The 24,878-nt window shown below is 32.3% G+C and overlaps 4 protein-coding genes across 10 annotated transcripts in view; 3 read left to right on the top strand and 1 right to left on the bottom strand.

The window, feature by feature from the left end:
• The first annotated feature begins 459 nt into the window (after window positions 1–459).
• On the top strand, window positions 460–3,553 carry LOC111049264. The gene is made up of 2 exons (XM_039421115.1): window positions 460–636; window positions 2,056–3,553. Exons 1-2 carry the CDS (start codon window positions 595–597, stop codon window positions 2,623–2,625), a joined length of 612 nt encoding a protein of 203 aa, XP_039277049.1. The 5' UTR covers window positions 460–594; the 3' UTR covers window positions 2,626–3,553.
• Window positions 3,554–5,297: 1,744 nt separating this feature from the next.
• On the top strand, window positions 5,298–8,982 carry LOC111049272 (acanthoscurrin-1). 3 transcript variants are annotated; one of them, XM_039421114.1, is made up of 3 exons: window positions 5,298–5,472; window positions 7,881–8,289; window positions 8,452–8,982. In XM_039421114.1, exons 1-3 carry the CDS (start codon window positions 5,458–5,460, stop codon window positions 8,727–8,729), a joined length of 702 nt encoding a protein of 233 aa, XP_039277048.1. In that variant the 5' UTR covers window positions 5,298–5,457; the 3' UTR covers window positions 8,730–8,982. The 3 variants fall into 3 exon arrangements, with proteins under 3 accessions (XP_039277048.1, XP_022191002.2, XP_039277047.1); XM_039421113.1 differs by having other exon boundaries at window positions 5,311–5,472; window positions 7,881–8,057; window positions 8,094–8,982; XM_022335310.2 differs by having other exon boundaries at window positions 7,881–8,982.
• Window positions 8,983–12,672: 3,690 nt separating this feature from the next.
• LOC111055716 lies at window positions 12,673–16,327 on the top strand. The gene is made up of 2 exons (XM_022342986.2): window positions 12,673–12,917; window positions 14,972–16,327. The coding sequence occupies exons 1-2, from the start codon at window positions 12,903–12,905 to the stop codon at window positions 15,752–15,754; spliced, it is 798 nt and encodes a 265-aa protein (XP_022198678.2). The 5' UTR covers window positions 12,673–12,902; the 3' UTR covers window positions 15,755–16,327.
• An 882-nt stretch (window positions 16,328–17,209) lies between these two features.
• The window catches only part of LOC111055720 (muscle-specific protein 20), a 42,420-nt gene continuing 34,751 nt past the window's right edge, over window positions 17,210–24,878 (bottom strand). For 4 of the 5 annotated variants that reach the window (XM_039421109.1, XM_022342990.2, XM_022342989.2 and 1 more), the window contains 4 exons: window positions 24,359–24,440; window positions 22,743–22,872; window positions 19,477–19,597; window positions 17,210–18,015 (listed from right to left, as the gene is read on the bottom strand). In XM_039421109.1, coding sequence (XP_039277043.1) covers window positions 17,824–18,015; window positions 19,477–19,597; window positions 22,743–22,872; window positions 24,359–24,440 — 525 coding nt within the window. In that variant the 3' untranslated portion in view covers window positions 17,210–17,823. Of the gene's footprint in view, window positions 18,016–19,476; window positions 19,598–22,742; window positions 22,873–24,358; window positions 24,441–24,584; window positions 24,760–24,878 lie in introns of those variants that run through there. The other variant, XM_039421111.1, reaches the window with a different exon arrangement.

The raw sequence follows: 24,878 nt of genomic DNA, 5'->3' as shown, positions 1-24,878 counted from the left end.
ATTTAGTGCGAATAAATTACTAGTCAGTCATGACAAAACTCAAGACAAGTAGAGGCCTCAGGATATTTACTCCTAATTAGCCTTGGAGAAGGCTTTCTGTATAATATAGGATGAATAGGAAGCAAGCGAGTACAAGCTGATCTTGTTGAACGTGACTCGGTTCAACTTTTTTTGTGATTCTTCCACTTTTTGATCAGAGTGCTGGGCAACCTCTCACCAATCATCAGTCTTGAGCCAGCTAATTATATCTGTTGATTATATCTGAAATACTGAATATGCCGGAATTATTTATTCGTAACAGATAAAAATGCCATTCAGATCCCCAATTGACATTTACTGGTTGCTAGTTATAAGTTGATTGAGTCTTTTTCGTTAATCTAGCTTTAATAAAGGTTTATTTCGTTACCTACGGTATCTATTTCGTTTTAGGTACAGTATTCTATTTATATCAAGAACACTGTTTTTCAATCTCTAATGTAGCCTATTGCATTTCCAATCTGCACTTATTTGTACAATAGTTTTTATATCCGTACATTCATTTACGAATGATATATTTGGAGCTCAGTGACATAATATGGAACTCATGAAAGTGGAATGTTGAATTATACTATTTCTGCTACTGCTACAATACTAATGGTACGTGGATAGTAGCCTATTATTATCATTTTTTAAATAATTTATTTTATAAATTCAATAACAAAGATTATAATTTACTACCGTACTGTAGTAACTTGAAAAAAATGAATGCAAAGATCGTGTTTTTCATATAATTATTTCGCTAATAAAATGTTACTGATCGTTTGAAATATTCACTCCGTTTTTATAAGGTGGCTCGAATCACGACACAACTCCGGGACTCCCTCCTATTTATTTTTATAATTTGCAATTTCATCAAGTTGTTGGGTAACATTCATCGGTGCAGGCTAAGTGAATTAAAAAGCGAGTTTTTGCAAGCTATTTTTGGTGTTATGCAGCCTACTAATTCTCGAAACCTGTATAGAGTTTTGATAATAATATTACTAAAACATTCTTAATTTGACAAACTTGTTTCAAAGTAAGTTTTTGACGGAAGCGCATTCAATCACAATAAAGTACCGGTATTTATTTTGTACACATTCTCCGCATTCGGAATTTATTTTCAATTTGTGTTAGCTTTCATATAAAAAATTGTTCATTCCTCAATTTTGGACCAGGAAGAATACCAAATGACTAGACTTGTGTCACTTAGTGTTCTTATTATAAACGAATACGATATTTTCAACAAATTATTTCAATATTAATTTGTGATCTGCTTTCATAACAATCATGACCAGGAAGAATTTTGAATAACAAGTGCTTCAGTTGGAAATGGGAGAAAATTTTCTCAACAAACTAGAATTTGGAATAAGAAGAATTCAAATATAATTATTTGGTAGTGAGTTCAAATTAACAATTGAGTGTTAATGTGATGATAACACCAGAGAGTAGTCTAAAGCTATGGGTATGCTTTATAAGAAACTTCAATAGCTTATCCTGAACTTATTACTTATTCGCCGATGTGATTCTTTATGCAGGTTGTGATCATCAATGCCCAGTAATTAATTAATAAATCATCAAATGTGTTTGATTCAATGATAAATTTATATATAGTATTACCTTTAAGGTGTTCTTAGTATAGTCTACTTATTAGAGTTTGAAAAAATACAGAGCTAGCGTTCCAACACAACAAATAGCAATTTAGTTGCAATATAATAATATTCTGGTTCAATGAAGAAATCAATCAATCTATTCAATCCTCATCTATTAATTGGAATATGATTAGCATCTCTATCAGCTCTGATGACTTCTGGTTCTAATATTGCTCTAATTACCGTAATTTTCACAAATAGGCCTACCGGTACTTCAATTTGTAAAAATGAATATAATTTCTACAAAATTACACCTGATTCTAATAAAATTATCTTCTGTTGTTCCTCAACAACTATTTAAACATTATTGTTTCTTATTCATTCTCTATCACTTGAACGTTTGTGGATAGATCAATATACATTCTTGAGAATTGTGTTGTTGCTACAGATAACGAGTTCTTTCATCCTGTTGCTATGGCTGTCAACGTTCACTGCCATCTCCTGCCTGCAATTTCCTGACGAGGGTCGACATCCCCCTTCCCCCGCAGCACTGGACTCATCGGCGAGGGTGCTGACCACCCTTGCTGACCAGAACGCCGAAGAAGAAGCCCGATTTTTCCATCAGCACGGCATCAACAAAAGGAAAAAGAAGAAGCTGAAACGGAGACTTCTCCAGTGCCTCCTCTCCAGTCACTTCCAGTCACACTCCAGGCAAGCTCCAGCTCCAGTCGACGCCGAGGGACGTTTCATATTCGTCAACCTCTACGACATTGATATCAACTCAAACTCAAACTATGATGACAACAACTATGATAACTCGTACAACGACCACGAGCTATGTGGGGGTGGAGGTGGAGGTCATGACAGTAGCGATGATACACCGCTTGCTTCTCCAGTGAGCAACAGTCCGCCTTCCAATATTGTCAAGCCAGTTCATGAAAATCCGGAAAAATTCATAAGAAAGTATGTGATAAAGCCTTTGTACAGAACTTTCCGGCCGTTGTATAGGCTGTTTTAGGTTAACGTGATAACATATTCGTTTTTTGAGAAAATATTGGAGACTTTTTCACAAATCAAATGTTTCATCATTCAAAAGAGATGCCTGGATGCATAAATTATTTTAATTACTCTGCAGAATAAGTGCCGGTAATAATAAGTGGACGAATATAGCCTTCAGCGATTAGCGTCACTGAATTGATGTGAGATTGGAAAGATACCGTATTGAAAAGAAACAATAATTATTGTTAGTAATTATAGTCAGTGCAAAATGAGCGCCCCTGGTGTTTCATAATTTTTTTATTAATCTTAATACATTTTCCTGATTAAATTCTTTGATAGTTGATACGAGAACGGTATTTAGATGAAAACGGTACTGTAGGGGTCACGAAATGTGTGCGCAGTGGCCAGCCAGCTAGATTGCGTCATCGCCACCAACCGAGGTTTTTAGCACCTATTGGCAATCTATGAAACTTATTTGTGAAAAACAGATGATTGGATATAAAATGACGTCAGCTACACTAGAAATTTAGCACAAACATGCGCGTGAGACCTACCGTCTTCTTCTATATGCCGTGGGTACTAGGTAGGCTAACCTTGATGAGGCAAGAGAAAATCAGGGTTTTCATATTTGGAAATACATCACCTTCTCAGAATACTAGGCCTACCCAGACAGATTCTATCATTCAAATAAACTTCTTACACATCAATACATCAAGTAATGGTAAAATAATTCCGAGATGCGATTGTAATCACAATGAGAATTTCATATTTAATATTTCTGTCTTTATATGGTCTGTTCAGAGATTTTTGAGAATCCTCATCTTTACCTTGAATTAATCTATTAGACTCAACTCACACTTACGCGACTCAAGTCGAGAAGAGACTGCGAATCTAGTCTCTTCTCGACGCAGCATGTGTTTTCAAATGGTGACACTAAAACCAGTCGATTCTAGTCTCTGCGACTTTGCCATTTGAAAACACATGCTGCGTCGAGAAGAGACTAGATTCGAACTCTCTTCTCGACTTGAGTCGCGTAAGTGTGAGTTGAGCCTTGAGGTGCGTACAGATAAACGCGCCGCGAACATGAGCAATTCACTTCTAATCAGCTGACTATATCTGTATTTTTACAGAAACGGTAAGATACAGATATAAAAAGCTTGGCATCAGCTGATTAAAAGTGAATTGCTCATGTTCGCGGCGCGTAAATCTGTACGCACCTTTAGAGTTGAAGAAATAATCAATTCTAATAGAAAAAGAGTTGAAGATTATTTTATTATTATTATTATAAGTTGTTCATAGAGTTCGTGATTATCCTCAGAGCTCTCTTTGATTAACTCTCTACAAATATGATTTAATCTAATAGATAGGCTACTCTACTATTATAATAATTATAATTCGGTATTTTAGAATGAACGATAAGTTGTACTTACAGCTACTGTAATGAGTTGAGATGAATAAAATCGGAAAAAAAAATCAATCAATTTTTCTCTTAATTTGTTGTCTAATAGCACAGATTTATTACCGTGTGCATGTGGCTAATACTTGAACGACTGAATACCAAAATAATGTTGCCTTGCAAAGCACAATGATTATGTATCAATCTTCTTGTTTCTTTTCTCATTTAAGAAGTCACCGGTTCACTTCAGTAGTAGAATAGTAAAATCTAAAAGGTTCAGTATAAAAGTTAATTGATGAGAAATGCATAATTTTCGTAACAATTTTGTGTATTAGTCATTCACCAGGCGGAAAGATGGCAATGGAAAATTCAGAGATCGTAGAAATATCGAAGATAAAAGATGCAACAAAGTAGGCACATAAGTTACTCTAATTTTTTACTTTAATAAATAATTTAATAGAATTAAATTCATGAGCAATCCAAATATTTATCAATCTTCTGTTTTTAAAAAGTGAATCCCTGAGAATTATAAGTAATGATGAGTAATATGTGAATAGATTTGAAATTATTTTATTTAATCAATCAAGTATTATTTATTCAATCATTATATTTTATTTATTCAATCAGTTTTATTTATTCATGATAATTTGGTATAATTATACAATTTTGCTGCGCTTTCTATGTTATTTGTCCAATGCTTGAATTTCTTCATAGAATAAGCATATAAACGTATGAAACTTATGAGTTCATTTTTATCATAATTCATGAAAATAAACCAAAATATTGAAATGTTTGTACTTCTTTTAAATTTTATTAAAATTGATCAAAAAAAAAAACCCTGAACTGATTATTACCTACTTACTACGTTCATGCTTTGAATGTGACATGGAAAATTGTATGTAGCTTTCATTTCCAATAGGCCTTCATCTTTTTCATATTCCTAATAGGGAATAATCGAAGAAGTTGAAGTAGAAAAAGAATGCTCAGAATATATTATATATAGTGCACAGCTAACGAAATATTATTCGGATGAATTAAATACCGTAATCCATGTAAGCCTTGCTACTTCCATATATAACAATAATTTCCCTAAAATAATCACACCTTCAAACACTGACCTGACCTGAATTGACCGAAGAACAATGCTTGTTCAATTTGAGTACTATTGTATTTTTGTAAAACTGACTTCTTTTGTGGAAAAACTATTTATTTCCTAAAAAAACAACAATTAGCAGTCATCAGCGATTTAACAGTAAAGTCCATTTCATTGCTTATGATGAAATGCTGATGGTTTTATTTAAATTCTTTCAATTTTTCCCTCATATGCTTGAAGTCTGCACAAGTGAACAGATCGTTGTATCCTACATCACATCCTACTAAACCGGTAGTTTGCTGTCAAATTCTGTGTTTCCTCTTCTTGGTGAAGTGTCCAAGGAACCTTATCAGCCTTTCAACATGATGGCCAAAGTGGTGAGTAATAACACGAGACACATTTTTCACATTGAACTTCCCTAGTAAATCAGAAATAGGATCTTTTACCCTGGTAGACTTTTGAATCTAGTATTCCATAACTCTTGACAATAGCTTATTCAATGTCATTATAATCTATTATAAACTACAAATATAATTTTTAACTATGATCATCTTTAGAAATACAAATATCTTTGTATCTTGAGGCTGTGCAAAGGCTAAAAAAACTCTCTACTGTTGACATTTTTCAAAGTTTTTCGATTTGAATGCTCTTAAGTTATCAAAATGAAAAAGTTTTCTCAGGAAAAAAATTTTCTCCGATCATTAATTTTTGATATATGAGCGCATAAAGTGCAAATTTTTGGGACAGGTCATTTCAAATTCGGTAAGAAATAAATTCATGAAATTTCGAGGATGAATTCTCCATATGATTGACTAAAACAAAAATTTCTGAAAATATCAATTTTTGAGAAAGTTATTCAATTCATCAAAAATTACTACAGTGTATAAATAACTTTTAGTTGAGCTATTTTTTGAAAATTGAATAACTTACTCAAAAATTAATATTTTCAGAAAATTTTTGTTTTATTCAATCAATAACATACCATAAAGAATTCATACTAGAAATTTCATGGATTTATTTCTCACCGAATTTGAAATGATCTGTCGCAAAAACTTCAGGCGCTCATATCTCAAAAAATGATGATCGGAGAAAAATTTTATTTCCTGAAAAACTTTTTATTTTGATAGCTTAATAGTATACAATCCAAAAAACTTTGAAAAATGTCATCAGTAGAAATTTGTTTTTAGCCTTTGCACAGCTTTTAGAAGTGACACAATAATAATACAAAATAAAAAATCTGAAAATTATATGAAGTCAATTGTTTTCTTTAGAAATTGACTGTTGTATACTGTAATATTGCTTTTAAATTTCCATTAATTATCCACATCAATCGAAAATTCAATAAGAAACAAATTTATTCAATATGGCCTAAGAAAAGTGCAAACTTTCTTTCTTGATTATTTTCAATAAAGCTGCAATCAAATAATGAATAAATTACTTTACATAAAATGGGTATTGTTTTAAACAGAATAACACTCATTTTAATTCATTGGTATTTTCTATTATATTTTCACTCTACAATAACTACGGTACTGTAATACTAATAAAAAGTGAACTCTGTAACGTATATTTTTTCAATTTCGTTTTCTGATGGAATTTTACACGGTACCTACATATTTAGTTTAGAGATTTTGTTTCAGTTGAACGGGTTGTTATAATTATTATTCCAGACTAGTTAACATGAATTTCTAAAGTGATGCCAAATTTTTAAATTTAAATTATTCCAGACTAGTTAACATAAATTTCCAAAGTGATGCCAAATTTTTAAATTTCAAAATAAATTATGTTTATACTGCTTTTTTGGATGTTATCTATTTCTAGCTCTCTGTTAGCATGCTGTTACTCCAAACTTCATATTTTTTTCTAAATTACTACTTTCCAGTAAATTTAATTTTTAGTTACACATTCATGCATTTATTCATCGTATTTTGATCTAAACTCATCAAGTTTTGAAAATGTTTTATACCGAACTGATTGATGAATATTTTTCTTATTATTGATGGGATGAATCAATTATTACTGATCGATATAAAGTTGAAGCTTCTTTTTTAATTTAGAATTCAACCAATTCCTGATGCTCTTTTCTCATGATAGGCTATTATCATCCATGCACACACAATTTTTTTCATGACTATTTTGTCCTCAATATATTATGTACATTTATATTTTTATTGTTCTGTTTCGTCTGAAGTGATATTTATATAATGGGAAGAAGCAAGAAATACATAAATATATGTCAGAATATAAGTATGAGAGCACTAATTCAGATTATTTTTTAAATATAAATTATTTTGTTACGTTAATTGATTCCAATATCCTTCCCTTACTGTACGGTATATTATCATCCATAATGTATATTAATATTGAATCATCCATCTTTGAAAAATTTTCGACTCAACTTACTCTCTGATTGATTTTTAATATTCCCAGAATAGTTTACTTTTTCCTATGTAGGCCAACCAAATATTCATAATCCATGTTGAAGCATTCCATTTTAATTAATTTATGAGGTGAGGCATCATATTGTGCTTGTTTTGTGTGTGGGTATGTTTTTGATTTTGAGTACTTTCTAATTACCATATTTATTCATACATACATTGAGACATAATAGCGGAATGAAAAAAACAGGCGCTAACCTGAAGCGTCTTCTATTCTCAAATTTAGTACTATGAAATGTCTAAAGTTCACATCACAACAACAAAATCTCACTTCAAAATGAATAGCTGAGGTTTATCTCTCAATAAATCTGATCAATCACTACAAATGTCTAATGTTATTTTTGCAGGTGATCCAAGCATCAATTGTTCTACTGTTCATCGTCAACGTGTGTTTTGCCCATGAAAAGCAGCTGGGATTCGGAGCATCACTGTCCAGCGGAAGTCAGGCATCCGGTGGTATCTCAGCCGGAGGACTATCTTCAATCGGCCTCTCAGGAGGACTGTCTTCAGGAGGAGGATTATCCACAGGAGGAGGACTCTACTCAGGAGGAGGACTATCGTCAGGAGGAGGACTCTACTCAGGAGGAGGATTGTATTCTAGCGGTGGATTATCTTCAGGAGGAGGTCTGTATTCCGGAGGAGGATTGTATTCCGGTGGAGGATTGTCTTCAGGAGGTATATACTCAGGAGGAGTGATAGTTCCAGGGCCGGTTGGTGGGGGTGGAGGACTCGGCGGAATTGGAGGAGGAATCGGCGGTATTGGAGGAGGAATCGGCGGTATTGGAGGAGGAATCGGTGGTATTGGAGGAATCGGCGGAATTGGAGGAATCGGCGGAATTGGTGGAGGAATCGGTGGAATTGGCGGAATTGGAGGAGGAGGAATCGGCGGAATCGGAGGAGGAGGAATCGGAGGAGGAGGAATTGGCGGAGGAGGAATCGGTGGAATTGGTGGAGGAGGTTTCGGAATCGGCGGAGGAAGCTACAGCGGAATAGGCATTGGAGGAGGATTTGGACCAATCAAGCGGCCCACTTACGGTGCTGGGTTCGCCATCAATCCATACACAGGCGAGCTGATTGACTTGCAATTTGGTTCTTCCTACTATGGCTACACCAATCCCTACAACCCCTATCATACTATCTATGCTGCTTATCCTTACTACAGATCATCGGAATCAGAAGTGAGCGGTAGTAGTTGAAGAAATTAATAAAAACTCAATAAGGCATATTGAACTGTTATGGTGAATTTCAGGTTGAAACAATCAATATTGCTATAATCATTGACTTGTGCTTCAACTATGGTGTAGGCCTATATAGAGATGAGTTACTGTTCCTGCTGCTGTACAAAACATAAATTTGGATTTTTTTACACTTTTATAAAGTTTTCAAATTTCATATTGAATGATTATGCTAAATTACTATTAAAGAGTGAGTTCACTTTTTATTTTAATTCATTTTGATTTTTGTTTATTCTTAACCACTGATTTACTTGATATACTATTGTCTATTAGCAAGGTCTATAAAAACTGGTCAGGACAACAATGTCAATTCGGCCATATTGAGCCTTCAATCGGTACTATTTTTATACAATATAATGTATTATAATATATTCATTATATTTTTATAACACGTTATTCTGATCATCTGCTCAGGCTAACAGCAAGAAGAACAACTTTTCAACAAAATTCAATAAATGGCCGCGTGTCCAGACCTTTTTCTATAGGTACCAAAAAGCCTATGTAAATTATTAATGTTTTATCATAACGAAACTTAAGCCATATTTAATTATCTCATGATTTTAAATAATTCCTCACTTCAGAAATCAAATGATCAACACTTTACTTTGTGGATCTTTCTGAATAATATATTGAAAAAACTTCTAAAACCAAACTTTTTCCAGCCGTCAAAAAACTGAAAGCAAGAGAATAATTTTTTCACCATTAGAAAATCTCTCCAATGTGTATCAAATATTGTTAAATTGATTCTGTCACCAATTTTATGATTATCATTAATATAAAATAGTGTTACAAAAGTTACTTTACAACTCATAAAATACATTTTTATATAAATGTTTGAAAATGACGATTATTTCCATCATATTTATGAGGAAATTATTATCATATCTATATGATAATGATATCATATTGAAACACAAACAAGTTTTTATTTGAGTTTTTTGATTGTGCGAAATTGCGCCATATAACAAATTCTAGGGGTACTGTATTCGATGAATTGAAAATGGCTGCCTCCACTGAACCCAAATGATGCGTGGATGTCAGTTATTAGATGGTAGTGTTGTGTACCATCTTGAGCTGCGTACAGACTTGAGCGCCACGAACACGCGCATTTCACTTGTCTATCAGCTGATTATATCTGTATTTTATAGAAACAGTAAAACTGCGTTTACACCATGTGTATGATAAGTTATGTTCAATCTAATAGAATAATCTATAAGGACGGAGAAATTAACATTTTGTTAATAACTTTGGTGTAAACGTAGATTTAGGTGCATATATAAGCTAATGAAATGTGAAAAGCGCATGGTCGTTGCCCTCAAGTCTGTAGGAAACCGTACACTATCTGAGTGAAAATTCCGTTGTTATAGTCATTCTTGTCTATATTTGTTACCGTATATTAATCTGTTGCAATTAATCCAGATTAACTATACCTGTGATTTTGTTTTATCTTGGATAAAGTTGGTCTGTTGTAGAACTCTTTCGGGTTCAGTGGAGGGAGCCATTTTCAATGGACAAATAAAACCAGTGCTTGTTACCTATATGGCGTAATTTCGTAATTTCAATCAATTCTAGTAAAATTTTGGCTCACAGAGAAAAGATCATGTCTCTCCTGTGTGGCTCAAGGTCTAATAAAGCGTCTAGGCTTACTCACATACATTTTCTATATTTAAGTACCGTACTTCACTACAATAATGCGATTGAGAGACCAACAGGTGAGTTGCAATAAGTAGACAGAGAACAACTTGGGGCCGGTTTCCGAGCTCGAGAAGTAGCCAAGTTCTACACTTTAAACAGCTGGTGTCAGAAAGTTATTTCCTTTCCGAAATGGGGCGTAGTAGCAGTTTTTATGACAATCTTCATTTTCTCATATCTATAACTGAAAACGTTTTTCCTTGACGAAAGTAAACATTCCTAAATAATTCAAAATAGCTGAAACTTTATAGTATTTTCCCTTTATTTTATTTTGTGATAGATTTCCTAGATTTTCGAAATTTAATTTAAACGTGACTGCGACTACGCCCCGTTTTGGAAAGCCAATTTTCTGACTAGCTGTTTAAAGTAGTATGGAACTTATACAGAGTGTCCCACCAAGGTTGTAACAGCCTTTGCCATAGATTCTTCACAACATTTCTGACAGAAAAAGTTCAGTAAACATTTTTCCTATCGACGACCTTAGTTTTCGAGATATATCGATTTTTCGATATTTTCAGAATATGCCTACTTCCGGTCATCAAATACTCAATAACTCGAAAACTACTGGTCGAATTTCAATTTCAAGGGTATTGTTGGAAAGAGAAAAACATTTCAAACAAGATTAATGTAATTTTATCTGTTGTTAAGTAAAATATTCTGTAGTTTTTTATTAGGGCTTAAACTTGAAAAAATGCTATGTCTATTTCCGCAGACGGAATATTCGATAAAATTCGAAAAAAATAATATTCGATAATATTCGAAAAAATTCACTTGTTGCAATTCTAATGAGAGATAATGAGAGGGTTTGAACCCGCGGGATCTCTGAGCTGCTACGCAAGCACTCCATCCACTAGACCTTTTGTATTATCCTTAAAAATGCAAAATTAAAAAAAAACCTGATGTTTACGTTGACGCGAAATTCAAAAAGGAACATACATGCCAAATTTCATGAAAATCTATTGCTGCGTTTAGCTGTAAATGTGCAAAATATAAACATTTTAACATTTAAACATAAAGAGAAATGTCAAACTGTCGACTTGAATTTTAGTTGTCACTTCGCTCGGTCAACAATCTGTATAGGTAAGAATTTATCAGATCAAAATATGGTTTTTCAAGCAAGGTGAAGAGAATCAAATACAAAATTCTATGATAATCCAGGAGATTGGATCTAGTGCAAAACTGTAAATGCCTTAGGTCTGAGATAAAAACTAGACTATTTAAATTCGAATATTGGAAATATTCGTTTTTCTGGTAGAAAATAAGAAAATTGATGAGTCCAACCACCTCTTCTTAATACTCTACCTGTCATCTAAAAGATAGTCTACTGTATTTAAACAAATTTTGTTCAAATTGAGAAACATAAGAATTAATGTTGATATCCCAATAAATAGGCCTGGTAGGACAAAAGTCTATATTTTTATAACCGTTAAAGTTGAACAGACTTGTTGTGTAACCGGGCCGTGATATATTAAAGTTTGATTATAATGATGGTTTTTTATGATATTTCAAGTCCTTGTTTATAGTTCTCTTCTTCATCTCAGGCTATCAACTGGTTTGTTGCATATTTCTGAAAAATTATTCATTTAGCTATTATTGAAAAATACATATAAAAGTACAAGGAGTGTTTGAAATTCCATATTCGCTCTCTTAACACAATCAAATGAACAATAAATAATACAGTGTAATTAGGTACATATAACACATTAGAAGAGAAAAGTTTTAGACTTAATAAAAAAGTCTCTCCGAAAATAAAAGTAATAAGTAGGTAACGAGAAAAAGTAATGTAAAATAAAAGTACCTAATGGAAAAATCTAAACCAAACACTCAACTTAAATAAGTAGAAGAAAAATAATAAAAAAGTCAAAAGTTATGAATATTATGATTAAAAATATTCTAAACATATTGTTGTTATTCGAATGTAAAGTAGTCTATTCTTGAGGAGGAATAGGCCCATTATTCTATTTCTGAAGAAAGAGAGCATATTTTAAATAAATGAATTGATTTATTTTTAATTCTATAGTCCTGATTAGAAATAGAAAACAAATTATACCGGTTGAATATTACTGGCCACGAGAATGTTGTATAAACGCATTGTGTTTTATTGTAGAGTATTGGCCTCAATCTTCCAAAAATAATAATTGAAAATGTTGAAAATCCTTCATATTCATTTTTACAATTAGGTGGTTTAGAATTCGGCAGCAAATGTTGATTCCATATTTTCTAGGGCAAGAACTCACGATTGTCAGCATTTTTATCATTCTCAAATCAGTAGGCCTACTACTACCTAATTCAACTGTCAACAGTTCATATTCAATTTGGACTTTAGTTCGACTCAGTGATCTGAATTGGAGACTACACTCATTCACAGCGATCTAGTTGGCTCTTTATCAAGAAGGGTACCTGTCTTATTTCTCTTCTCTTCAATTATCAAATCCACTCATCATGATTCCAAAAATGGTAAGTACCAACAATCATTGTTTATCCTATGAAACATCGTGAAAAGAGTTAATTCTCTTCAAAAGTTTTAATTATTTCAAGAATGAATAAGTTGGAGAAATTAAGTCAATCTATACATCAATTAACTTAAGTCAACTACGAATTAATCCATATTTAATTTTTTCTCTGATAATTTCCACTTGCTGAAGCAGATTTTTCAAGAAATGTTTCATTTTTCTTTAAATAAAAATACAATGCAGCAATTATCCACCATACAGCCTATATTTTTCGATTTGGAATTCAAATTATTTTCCAAAGTTGCTTTATTATTCCAGATTATAATTAATAATTATGTTAAAAGCGAGCTTTATGTTGATTATTTAGACAATATTATTTGAATAAGGAGCTAAGAATTAAACCAAACTCCAGTTCTCATTCTCTGATCATTTGAATAGGTACTATCTTCTGCAATAGCATAGCATGATATGATTAAGCCAACAGGCAGTGTTGATCAAATTTCATGATGATGGAAGAATACTTTTTTGGCCTAAGTAACTCATAAACTACAACTTTACTGTTTTTTCACAATTTACAGCTAACACTATAATGCTTGCTTCACCTATCTCAATACTACACCGTACATCGTATCTATATAGCTAGATAACGATTTTATTTCATTCAATTTCATATATATCAAGATTATAGAATTAATTTATTCCCAAATTTTTCAAATAACCTACATGATGTTAAAATTATTTTGTTTAAAAACTGCTTTGCAGCAATTTAGCTGAATTAAAAAATTATAGCATGCTATTTAATAGCACATTAATGGCTACTACAAAATAATTATTTATTTTTTAAACAAGTGAACGACTAATAAAAAATATCCCATATACCATTTAATTATGGATGGATTGGATGAAATTCAGGACAGTTTGGTTGAAGATGCTCAAGAACGCCATGATGCACTTGAAAACTGTGACCTAACTGTTTTTAGCCTCAATATCAGAAGTATTAATAATAATTTCGATGATCTAATGATTCAACTACAGGATATGTCTTATAACACATATAATTATAGTGGGGTATCATAGTTAGAACTAAGTTTAGTATTAGCATAGAGAAACAATAGCGTAGTTATTTTAATAGTTATGCTATTGTTTCTCTAAGGTATTAGCAATTTTGTATGTATAATATAACAATTATGTATATGTTTTGTCAATAAACTCCTCTGGTTGCAATTCATTGGTAATCAGAGAAATTATTATTAATTTTTCTAATCTAAAAACCATACGCTTATGAAATTTTCAAGGGAAAATCAAAATCAAGTGGTCTACTGAACAAAAGAAATAAAAACTTGAATGAAATGTTAGTTCTAGTCAAAATTGCATAAAATCGCCCAAAATTGAAGATATATTATAACAACTTTCGGGAGAGAACCCCCAGTCCATCTCTCCCTCTTCCAACGTTTAGGTGCTTTCTATGCCAATGTTATGATCCCCCCTCCCCGAATTTTTTTCAGGATATGACACTGGACTGGCAAAGTCCGAATGAAATTAAATTCAGTGAAGGAACTGTGTTTACCGCCAAAATTATTTTTTTTGTATTCTGATGGGCCGATTTTAAAATTCAAAAAATAGTTTTCTATTTTCAGTAGTTTTCTAGTTATTCTTAAATATTATCCATCACGGTAATCTATAGTGAAAACAGTAGTTTCCTTAGTAAAAGCCATGTTTCTAATTGATCAATAGTTCATTATTTGAGTTGAATTTTAAAGCAGAAATTTGGTATTTAGATGAACTAGAAATCAAATCAAATTAGAAGAAAGCAAATAAAAAAATACGCACTTAATCTCAAAAAGACATGAAAATATACAGCTTTATTATTGGTAAATTATTCTGATACAAATAATTATTATAAAAATTATAATATACTGAATACAATATTTATTGAAGTTTAAAATATTTATTTAAGTTTTTATGGACTTGTAATATCAACTCAATATTTATTGAAGTTTAAAATATTTATTTAAGTTTTTATGGACTTGTAATATCAACTCAATGTATTTTTGACAGGTAACACACATTCTGATATGGCTGCTAGCTGCCAGCCTGAGTCGAACTCACGAAGAGGTGGATGTGCCACTCACTCAGATCTATGGAGGACCGCCATCTGGATCAGGAGTAGGCCTTTACCCTTATCCTGGAGTGAAATCGATCGGAGGATGCTCATACCCACCAGGGGTCTCTGCAGGACACAACGTCATTGGACCATATGGAGGAGGAATCCACCCCAACTATCCACCTCATGGAGGTGTTATTGGTGAGGTGATGGTTCCTGTCAATCAACAATACCCATTTCCATACTATTCCCAGCCAGGAGCTTCCCAATACATCAATGGACCTAATATTCAGTATGGCACAAATACTCAACATACAGGAGGTCCATACCATATACCGCCTTGTACTAAAACATTGTTGGAAACAAACACTGATGCTGATAAATCCCGTGCAGCTCTCTCACAAACCGACTTCATCCAACCGGCTTTCAGGGTGGCTGATGAGCAAGTTCAAAATCCTGCAGAAAGTATGCTAGGCGGACTTTATCTTGCTCCATACAAATCTAATTGTGATAATAACGCTGGTAGGAGTAATGATAACGAAGATACAGTTCCTTTACAACTATTTGAGACCAGATCGTCCGCAGATTCCGGCCCTATTTTGACAGCAGTTCCTCTTCACTTTAATCATGGTTTGAATAATTATTTCCACAAGTTCGGTTTCACAAAACCATTGCCTAAAGGTGGCTTGATTTATTCGAACACTTTCTCCAACCACCTCCACAGTAACTTCCATTAATCACATCCAGAAAATTTAGAAGTTCGTTTTTGACAAGATTGGCGAGTTTCCTCACACTTTTTTCAAGCCGACAATTTATTATTTGAGTTCGATGTCGAAATTTTGAGTGTCCCAATTTAAAAGCTGGAGGAATAGTTTTGTATTATAGTAGAAAGTTTCATAGGCCTATAAAAAGACGACCTGAGCTATTGCCAGAAACTGGAATATGATTAGCCTATGCTTACATTTTTGTAATTTCCTAAAAACTGTAATTTTTGTGATGTGATCTTACTGATTGATGTTGATAGTATTGCTACAATACATTTTTCTCAATAATTTTTACATTTTCCCAAATAGCTCTTTTCTAATCAATTTCCGCTCTTTCAGGTTTTTGATTGTCTCTTTGTTATAAGTTTATGCTTTTCTCAACTAACACTTTTTCTATCTTAATGGAACAGAAATTCTCATGACATATAATTAACGTGTGAATTTGTTATTGAATAAACTATTGATTTTTAATAATTATGATGATAAACATGACAATACTGTACCACACTAGCATCATGACCAATAAATGTATTTGTTTTCAAATAACTTATAACGTTCTCATTTCATAAACATGAACCACGATCCACAATCATACTGTATTGTATGAAATATTTGACATAATTTTGCTATCATCCTTTATTATTACCGTACGTGTATTGGAATATGGCTCGAGATCCATATATTGAAAATAATGAGATGATTGATTACCATAAAGTAGGTTTGAAGAATATTTCTCTTCAAAAACTAGACGATTCTTCCGCTTGTGTACCGTATTACTGTGACGATATTCTAAGGTAAATATAATTTAATGATACCCTTATAATTATTATGCATAAAGATTTTTGAAAAACGCTCATGTCATTATGTCATTGTTGTATGGAGACAGTTTCGAACGTTCGGCACATCCCTTAGTAAATATTTTAGAACTATCTCAAATGAGGTATCATTTTGTTTCAAGGTCTACAGAATTGATATGAGTAGAAGGTAAAACAATCTGAGAATCGACTAAGAGATTTTTAAAATTTCGTTTAAGTGGTTGAGAGTTTAGAAATATAAAAAAATGATTTTGTGTAGTTTTATGTGATTGAACGATAGGTGAATTCTTTATTGAGTTATTTATAATAATATTCTACAGATGTAGATAAGCATCTGTTACATTTTGAGTTGATGCTTCAAACACACTACTGTATATACAACCAATGTACCTAGAATGTATTCTAGGTACCTTGATTCATATTATTATGTTATATATAACATACACTCAAAGTACTAACCAATACATACCCTGTGCTATGAATTTCAAATCTATCAATAATTAATTAATTATATTAAGATATGAGATAATTATTACTATTTTTTAATCATGAAAAACTTACAACTCCTTACTATAAAATGCAGAAACTTCTATGGATAAAATAACGCAAAAAATAGTACATAAAACGGTATTTTATTACATCTTCAATAAATAAATAAATAGAACAAAATTATACATTCACAGGAAAAGTTTATCAGTTGATAGGAATAGTTATATCAATATTTTATACTAAACATCTTATAGGGTTTACAACATCAACAAATAATAATTATTGCTGATGAAGAAAGAATATAAAAATCAGTTATACCGTCGATCTCGATTGGTAACACAAGATATTTGTTGATAAATGTTGAATAATAATGAATTTGAAATAATTTGCAAAAACAAATATATCACTTGAAAAAGAAAAACCTAGCTGAAATAGCCTGGGATTGAGAATAAAAATTTTAAACCACAAACTGTTACAACTAAGTTGTTGATTTTCAAGTGATTTACTTGTCTTTCAAATTATGACAATTTTAGAAAACCCTTACGATAGAATCAAAACTCCACATAACAAACAACGTTACTCAACAAGTTTTTAAAAGTCTATTCCTCGAGTAGTAGAACTGTATTTTGAGTTAAAGTGTGGGTACATGTGACATGACAAGGAATAATACAAGAGACATGAATATTGAAAGCTTATGCTATTGGTCGCCTGTCGGCTATGGAAATGAGTGTTGATGGATCACTTTCCGAGCAGGATCTTCCTGCTGGCACCCATGTTGAGCCCCGCCTGGGTGGCTCCCTTGTTGGTTCCCGCCTGCAGACCGATGACTGACTCGCCTGCCCGCAGCTGGGCCTCTGACCACTCTCGCTTGTTCTCCTCGGAGGGCTTTGGTCCCAGGTAGGGTCCCTTCCACTCGGGGTGTTTGTAGGCCTGCAAACATGTCCAACACACTTGATGCCACGAATTCAAATTATCTTAGAAATGATTCAATACTTCGTGGGTATTTGTAGGCCTGCAAATAAGTTCAACGAAAGCTCAATTTATGCCAAAAATTACAATTATCTTAGAAATGAATTCAATACATCGTAAGCAAATGTTCACTCTCTTTTTTAGGGCTACTGATATGTATATAAGAATAAGAAAGCAAACTAAAATTCATTTTCAATTTTTATGCATATTGCTGGCAGAGTTTATGAACGAACCGTAATGATTATATTCAAGAAAATAATTCTATTGTATTTTTACTCTTTTATAATACGATAGCATAATAATTAAGATTTATATTACTATGTAATAGTTGAAGATGATGATTTCTTGATTGATTACAAACTGCGATGTGAGCTTATAGCCTACAGATACACACAATGAGGATTCTCTCATACAGTCAATTGGGCTAAGCTTACTTGAATGTGAAAAACAATTTGTTCTTTTACGGATTCGGGGACTTTCAAGTTTCAAGAACTCATTATTGTTAACAGAATGGAGTATTATTGTGAATAGGTGAATATAGACTATAATAATTAATTAGAGTACGACGCCTTTTTTCCAAAAAGAGATTTTTGCATCATTTATGCAAATACATAGGCCTATGCATTCATTAGCGAAAATATCACAATAACTGAAAACAGTGAGTGACAGAAACAATTTGAAAATTATTGAACTACAGCCAAAAACAGATTTGTACCAGTACAAAAATTAGATGCAGCACGATTGTCTTGTCAGAGGAAATTATTTAGAAAAGAACAAACTACAGAATTCACTGTTCGAGGTAATAAACTTACATATTTTGTATCAATGAAAACGTCTTTTAGACATTAAAAAACGAATTAAAACATTGAAAGCTGATGGAAGACGACTGTATATTTTTAGTTTTACACATCACACTAATCGATGGACTTGTCTCTTAATCAAGTTTTGATTACTTGTGAAATTGGGTGAAATTAATTTACGTAATTAGTCAGTTAAAATTCTCAATTCATTGTCTTTTTGATGTAGATCTATTTCAATCTAGTATCGCTTTACAGTATGGGAATATGGGATTTCCATAATAAAATGACAGAAAGATTGATCTTGCAAATTGCAATGCATTTTTCACTGAAAAGTTCAATTTCTAAATCGAACTATCAAAGATCCTATTCTGAAGAGAGAATATATTTAAATTATAAAATTTCAATTCATATTAGGATAATTATTTTCTAGTTCCTATAATCTCAATGAGGGTGACTCCTTTGGAACTCATACAAACGTTTTGGTCCAAAGAACGGACTTAGCAAAGATAATGATTTAGTATGTTGCATTTTTTGTGAATGAGCAAAAAGTTTAATATAAAAGTTGAAAGTAACTCCATTTTTTAGGAGATTATCCAGCAGTAATATTCAGCAATAAACTCACAGTTCTTCCAACAGCGAAGAGGGTTTTTGTCACATTGAAGATATTCTTCCTTTCCCACAAGTCAACTGTTTGGAAAAGATCAACGTCTGGAACTCCGTATTTGACACATGCCTTCTGGAACCTGAAATTAAATATTGAAGTAGCATGGATTTACTTTACAAAATAACAATGTACATTCTGCATTCATTAAAAAATGTTATACTGAAAAGTTATTTGAAGAAAAGTGAAGTATACAGGGTGATTCATAATTATGGTAAAATAATTCAATACGTGATAGTAGAGGTAAAAATAGGAAAAAAAGTTCTTATAAATCCATAAATGCTTCATTAGCGAGCTATACAGGGTGAAAGATTTCGCCCGGAATTCAGTTCCTCTGGTGAAATACACCGATGCTGAATTGTTTGGGGACTAGTTTTTGAAAAACTTATGCTGTATTAATATGGAAAAATATGTGAAAAATTGAATAAAACTAGTCTGGAAGCTGTAGTGTGAGTAGTTTTTGAGAAAAAAGTTGAAATATGCAAAAAATCTAAGTAGAAAAACACAGACTTCTACGTTTGATACCCAATAACTTTCTTTAATGACCAGTAAACAAATAATTCTTCGCAATAAAAATTGTAGAGAATTTAATTCTGAAAAGAATGGTGTAAGCTGTGTGAACTAAATTTGAATAAAAGTTGATTAAAATGTATTCTTTTGTAGTACAATACACCACAAAAATTTGCTGTTTTATGAGGAGAGAACTAATAGCTCATAAGTTGTAGCTGATTGCAGATAAAATATTCGGTTTTTTATGAAAAGTTTCTTTTTATATGAAAGTAGCATATCTAAATGACATTGAACTCATACCAAAAGACTAGTAGATTATGCCATTAAGTCTGGGAGGAAGCTCGAACAGAAGTAGATGATCTCCTATGATTCCTGCCCAAATGTTTACTGAAAACTGATGTGGAAGATTAGGATTGATGGCATGAGGATTCTCAGCTGCCCAAATATGTTGGTTGTGGACGTTAACGATAGCTGTTCTTGTAAAGTGTGCCTCGTCGGTAAATAAAACGGTTGTTAAAAAGTTTGGGTAAACAAGTTTTACTAAAAACCATCTAAATACCAGCACGGGGAATACAGTCTCGTGGCAATAGAGTATGAACTTTCTGGAGGTGGTATGTATGTAATTGTTGCTCTTTTAGTATCCTTCAAATAATAGATTGATTGACATTAAACTGCACTGACAATAATTCTCTTGTGCTCTTCTCTGGATGTTCATAAATTTCATTAAGAACTTGTTCTTCTAACTCAACAGTCATAGTAGATCGGGGTCTGCCTGCATAAATGTGCTCTTTGGATATCAAAGAATCTGTTTCAGACAGACGTTGATGAATAGTGGCAAAAAACCTTGAACTTGGACATACTCGGTTAGGAAAGTTCTCTTGATACAAACGTCTTGCTTCAGTACTATTACAGTAGTGTCCCATTCCATACATTAAATGCATTTCAGCTAACTTGGAGTATGAATAATGTCTAAAATTACATGCCATTTTTTAAAAAATTAACACTTAACACAAAAGCAAAGTGAAATGGTTACAAATAACTGGTTAATAGATTAAACAAAAAACACAGCGCGGCTACAGTAGGCCTTACTTACAGTTTGTCTTTTTGTTCAACAGTGAGCTAAAATATTTCTGAAAATAATTTTCAGCTTAAAATTTATTTTAAATATTTTCTTATCTAAATCAAAATAAATCAGCTGTTTTGGAACAGCTGTTATTGAAATCCATGTTCTATTTGCAATCAGCTACAACCTATGAGTTATTAGTTCTTTCCTCATAAAACAGCAAATTTGTGTGGTGTAATGTACTACATAAGAATACATTTTATTCAACTTTTATTCAAATTTTGTTTACACAGCTTAAATCATTCTTTTCAGAATTAAATTCTCTACAATTTTTATTGCGAAAAGTTATTTGTTTACTGGTCATTAAAAGAAAGTTATTGGGCATCAAACGTAGAAGTCTGTGTTTTTCTACTTAGATTTTTTGCATATTTCAACTTTTTTCTCAAAAACTACTCACACTACAGCTTCCAGACTAGTTTTATTCAATTTTTCAGATATTTTTCCATATAAATCCAGCATAAGTTTTTCAAAAACTAGTCCCCAAACAATTCAGCATTGGTGTATTTCACCAGAGGTACTGAATTCCGGGCGAAATCTTTCACCCTGTATAGCTCGCTTATGTAGCTTTTATGGATATATGTTTATAAGAACTTTTTTTCTTATTTTTACCTCTACTATCACGTATTGAATTATTTTACCATAATTATGAATCACCCTGTATATTTGAGAATAGACTGACTACTCGCTCAGATTGAATTTTTTTCCAAAACTTTTCATAGTAATTTGATCAGTTTACACCAGTTGAAAGAGACAAAAAACATTGTAAAGATAGACTGTTATAAAAGAAGCTAGTACCAAGATCAAAGTTAACATCATTAAAATCAAAGGTTGCATCAAATCAGATTTGCAAATGAAGTTGATATACACAATAGAAATGAGTGAACTTTAGCATAATGAAAAACTGAAGTTTCACAATACTATGACACATAATAGATTCTATGACTCATCAAAACTAGGGAGTTCTTTTTCAAACACTCTGTATTGGAGAGTCATACCCCCCCACTATGAATAACAGCTTCACTTAATGGCGATAGAACATATTATTATTAAATACTTGAAAAAACATCGGAAAATAGATTCCTGACTCATTTAGAGTACCGTAGCTCATATTTTCTTGCTGAGGGTGATGCCCACATGAGCTACAGGCTCTTGCGTGGGTAATAAGGCGGATGATAATAAGTGGATCTATAGTTTTAGGTAAGTTTCGAACCAATGAGAAATAGATATTACATGTGGAATGATTTTTCAACTCATGAATCATATTCATTGGATTTGGCTCAACTGGTGACCCTTCCAAAGGGAGTAGCTGGCGCATGATACTCAACTTATCCAAGCTATAGATTATCAGCGCGACCACTGAGTCCAAACGCTCTACAATTGAGAATTTAGTTGTTACTATTTTCTAGAATATGATTGTGATAGTGTTACTATATAGTATGCGTTTACTATAAAGTATGTCGGCAACTTTGAAATATTATTTATCATGATGTTTTACAGAATCTTGAACAGCAAAAAATGCCAATTTGAATCTGCTTATTGCAGAAATTTATCTGCTACTGTATGTTAAGCTAGATTCGAGTCTAAGTCTACTTACTGTCCAATGTTGTCCATGCTCTTGTAGTCTCCAGCAGCTACGTTGATCTTCTTTATGCTTCCTGGAAGGAGCTTCTGCATCAACTTACACAGGATAACACCATCACGGAGGGCGTCATCGAATGTTACTCCTAGTTGGAAATAAAACACAATAGTTTGATTATTATCAATTGATTTATGAACAAGAACTGGAAATTTACAGGTAGTATAATACACTGCAAAATACACTAGAGAATAATAATATAATACTAGTATTTTAATAAGTAATAGAGAGCAAGATTGAATCAAGACACTATCGATATTTCTATTTGCATTACGAAATGTTTTTTAATGATTACTTTTCAATACTCAAGTTATGACAGTAGTCTTACTTTTGTACTTTTCTTCTCACTTTTGTGGAGCACTTTCGGACGCCATGTCCATCTACAACACTCAACATCTTGAATAGTATCAATCTTCAACACTGTTAAGATGGACATTGCGTCCGAAAGCATTCCAAAGATGTCAGTAGAAGGTGATAGCTTTTAATAATTGGATTCAGATTCCTAGACTGTTATGTGTAGTCCTAGTATTGAAAAATGACCATCATATATGACATCTAGAATTGATTTGGTAATTGATAATTTATTTGAAAAAAAATCAAATTATTCGAACTTTGGGTTTCTAAAAATCCAAGTATTGACAAGGTTGAAACAGCTAAGAATGAATTGATCTGATAACAATAGAGTAAAAATGGTTTGCTCACTAAAAGTTTCTTTCTCCATTCACCATTGAAATTTTACGGCACAAGTTCATTTTTCTATTCTAGTCTCTAGGCCCTATCTGATTAAAAGTTATTCCAATATCTTATTAATTTTCTCTCATTAATATTGACGACTGATATTACAATGCTGTAATGCTGTAATGCTGCAATTACAATGAGCTGTCTACGCCAATTTTAATTGATCATAGGTCACTTCTATTAAGCCTGACGTTTTGAAATAAAAACCGTGTGTAATATGAGAGTGCTGTTTTACGATCTATTTCAAGATTATTTTTCTAATATAGTATCAGTCATTCTCCCGTTACTCACAATGTAGGCTGGCTCAGACTTTATTTGATGAAACTGTTGTATTTTTAATGAATTCTTACAAATATTATGAAAACAGCTCTGAATTGATGATTTTAAAGCAGCTCTAAGAATGATATTATTTGACATCTATTCTCAAAATATTTGAAGCATAATGCAAACATTATTTTTATTTTTTAACGGTTTTGTGGTGGTTAGTCAATATTGGCGCATGGAGAACCTTGGCAGATTTCCCATGAAAGAACAGAAAGCAGAGAGGATTTGAGTAAACTCATTCACACAATGTTGAAAACTAATCGACGGTTAGATGTTTTACTCAGGCCGATATTTGAAAAATTGCCAACAAATGTGGCTATTTATGAAAATATAACCAAACTCACAAAAAGTTGTTGAAGGATCAATAAATCAGTATTCTTTTTTAACAAAAGATGATCTATTATTAAATAATTTTAGAGAAGAGAGAGGATATATTTTAAAAACAAAATTTCATAATGGTTTTTATTATTGGCAAAATAAAATGTAATCATTATAATTATTAGGTAACTCACCACCGGGGAATTTCTCTCCAATAACAGCTTCAATCCATTCCTGGGCTTCCCACTCCATTTCTGGGTCTCTCCTTCCAGCGACCTGGAACATAAACAACAATACTCATTAAATAAAATATATAGGTGACTTTTTTAAGAAAAGGGATATTCCTATATAATCGAGAATCATAAATATTTCAGCGATATATTCTTTTCTTATGCTAATTTTTAGCAACTGAAAAATCACCTGAAAATGTGATGAATATATTATGTGATAAAGCATTTATGAACGACTTCAAGCTTCAACTCTATCATTTGGAGCGAGGTGCTAAGAGATGTTTTCCCAGTTTAATGGTGTGGAATGAGCTATTCACAGATTCATTTTATGATGCAAGATGATTTATGGGTGGAACGGGAAGTATGTGTGTGTGAATAAACATGCGGTTGAGTTCGTGTATTTTGTCAGTGTAGTATGACGCAAAATGCCGCAACGATAATACAGAGTCTTTCTAAATGATTGACCCATTTTCAAAAATAGGTA

The sequence above is a fragment of the Nilaparvata lugens genome, chromosome 2, assembly GCF_014356525.2.
Source record: "Nilaparvata lugens isolate BPH chromosome 2, ASM1435652v1, whole genome shotgun sequence".
Taxonomy (NCBI): Eukaryota; Metazoa; Arthropoda; class Insecta; order Hemiptera; family Delphacidae; genus Nilaparvata; species Nilaparvata lugens.
This window is presented reverse-complemented; position numbering and strand designations above follow the sequence as displayed.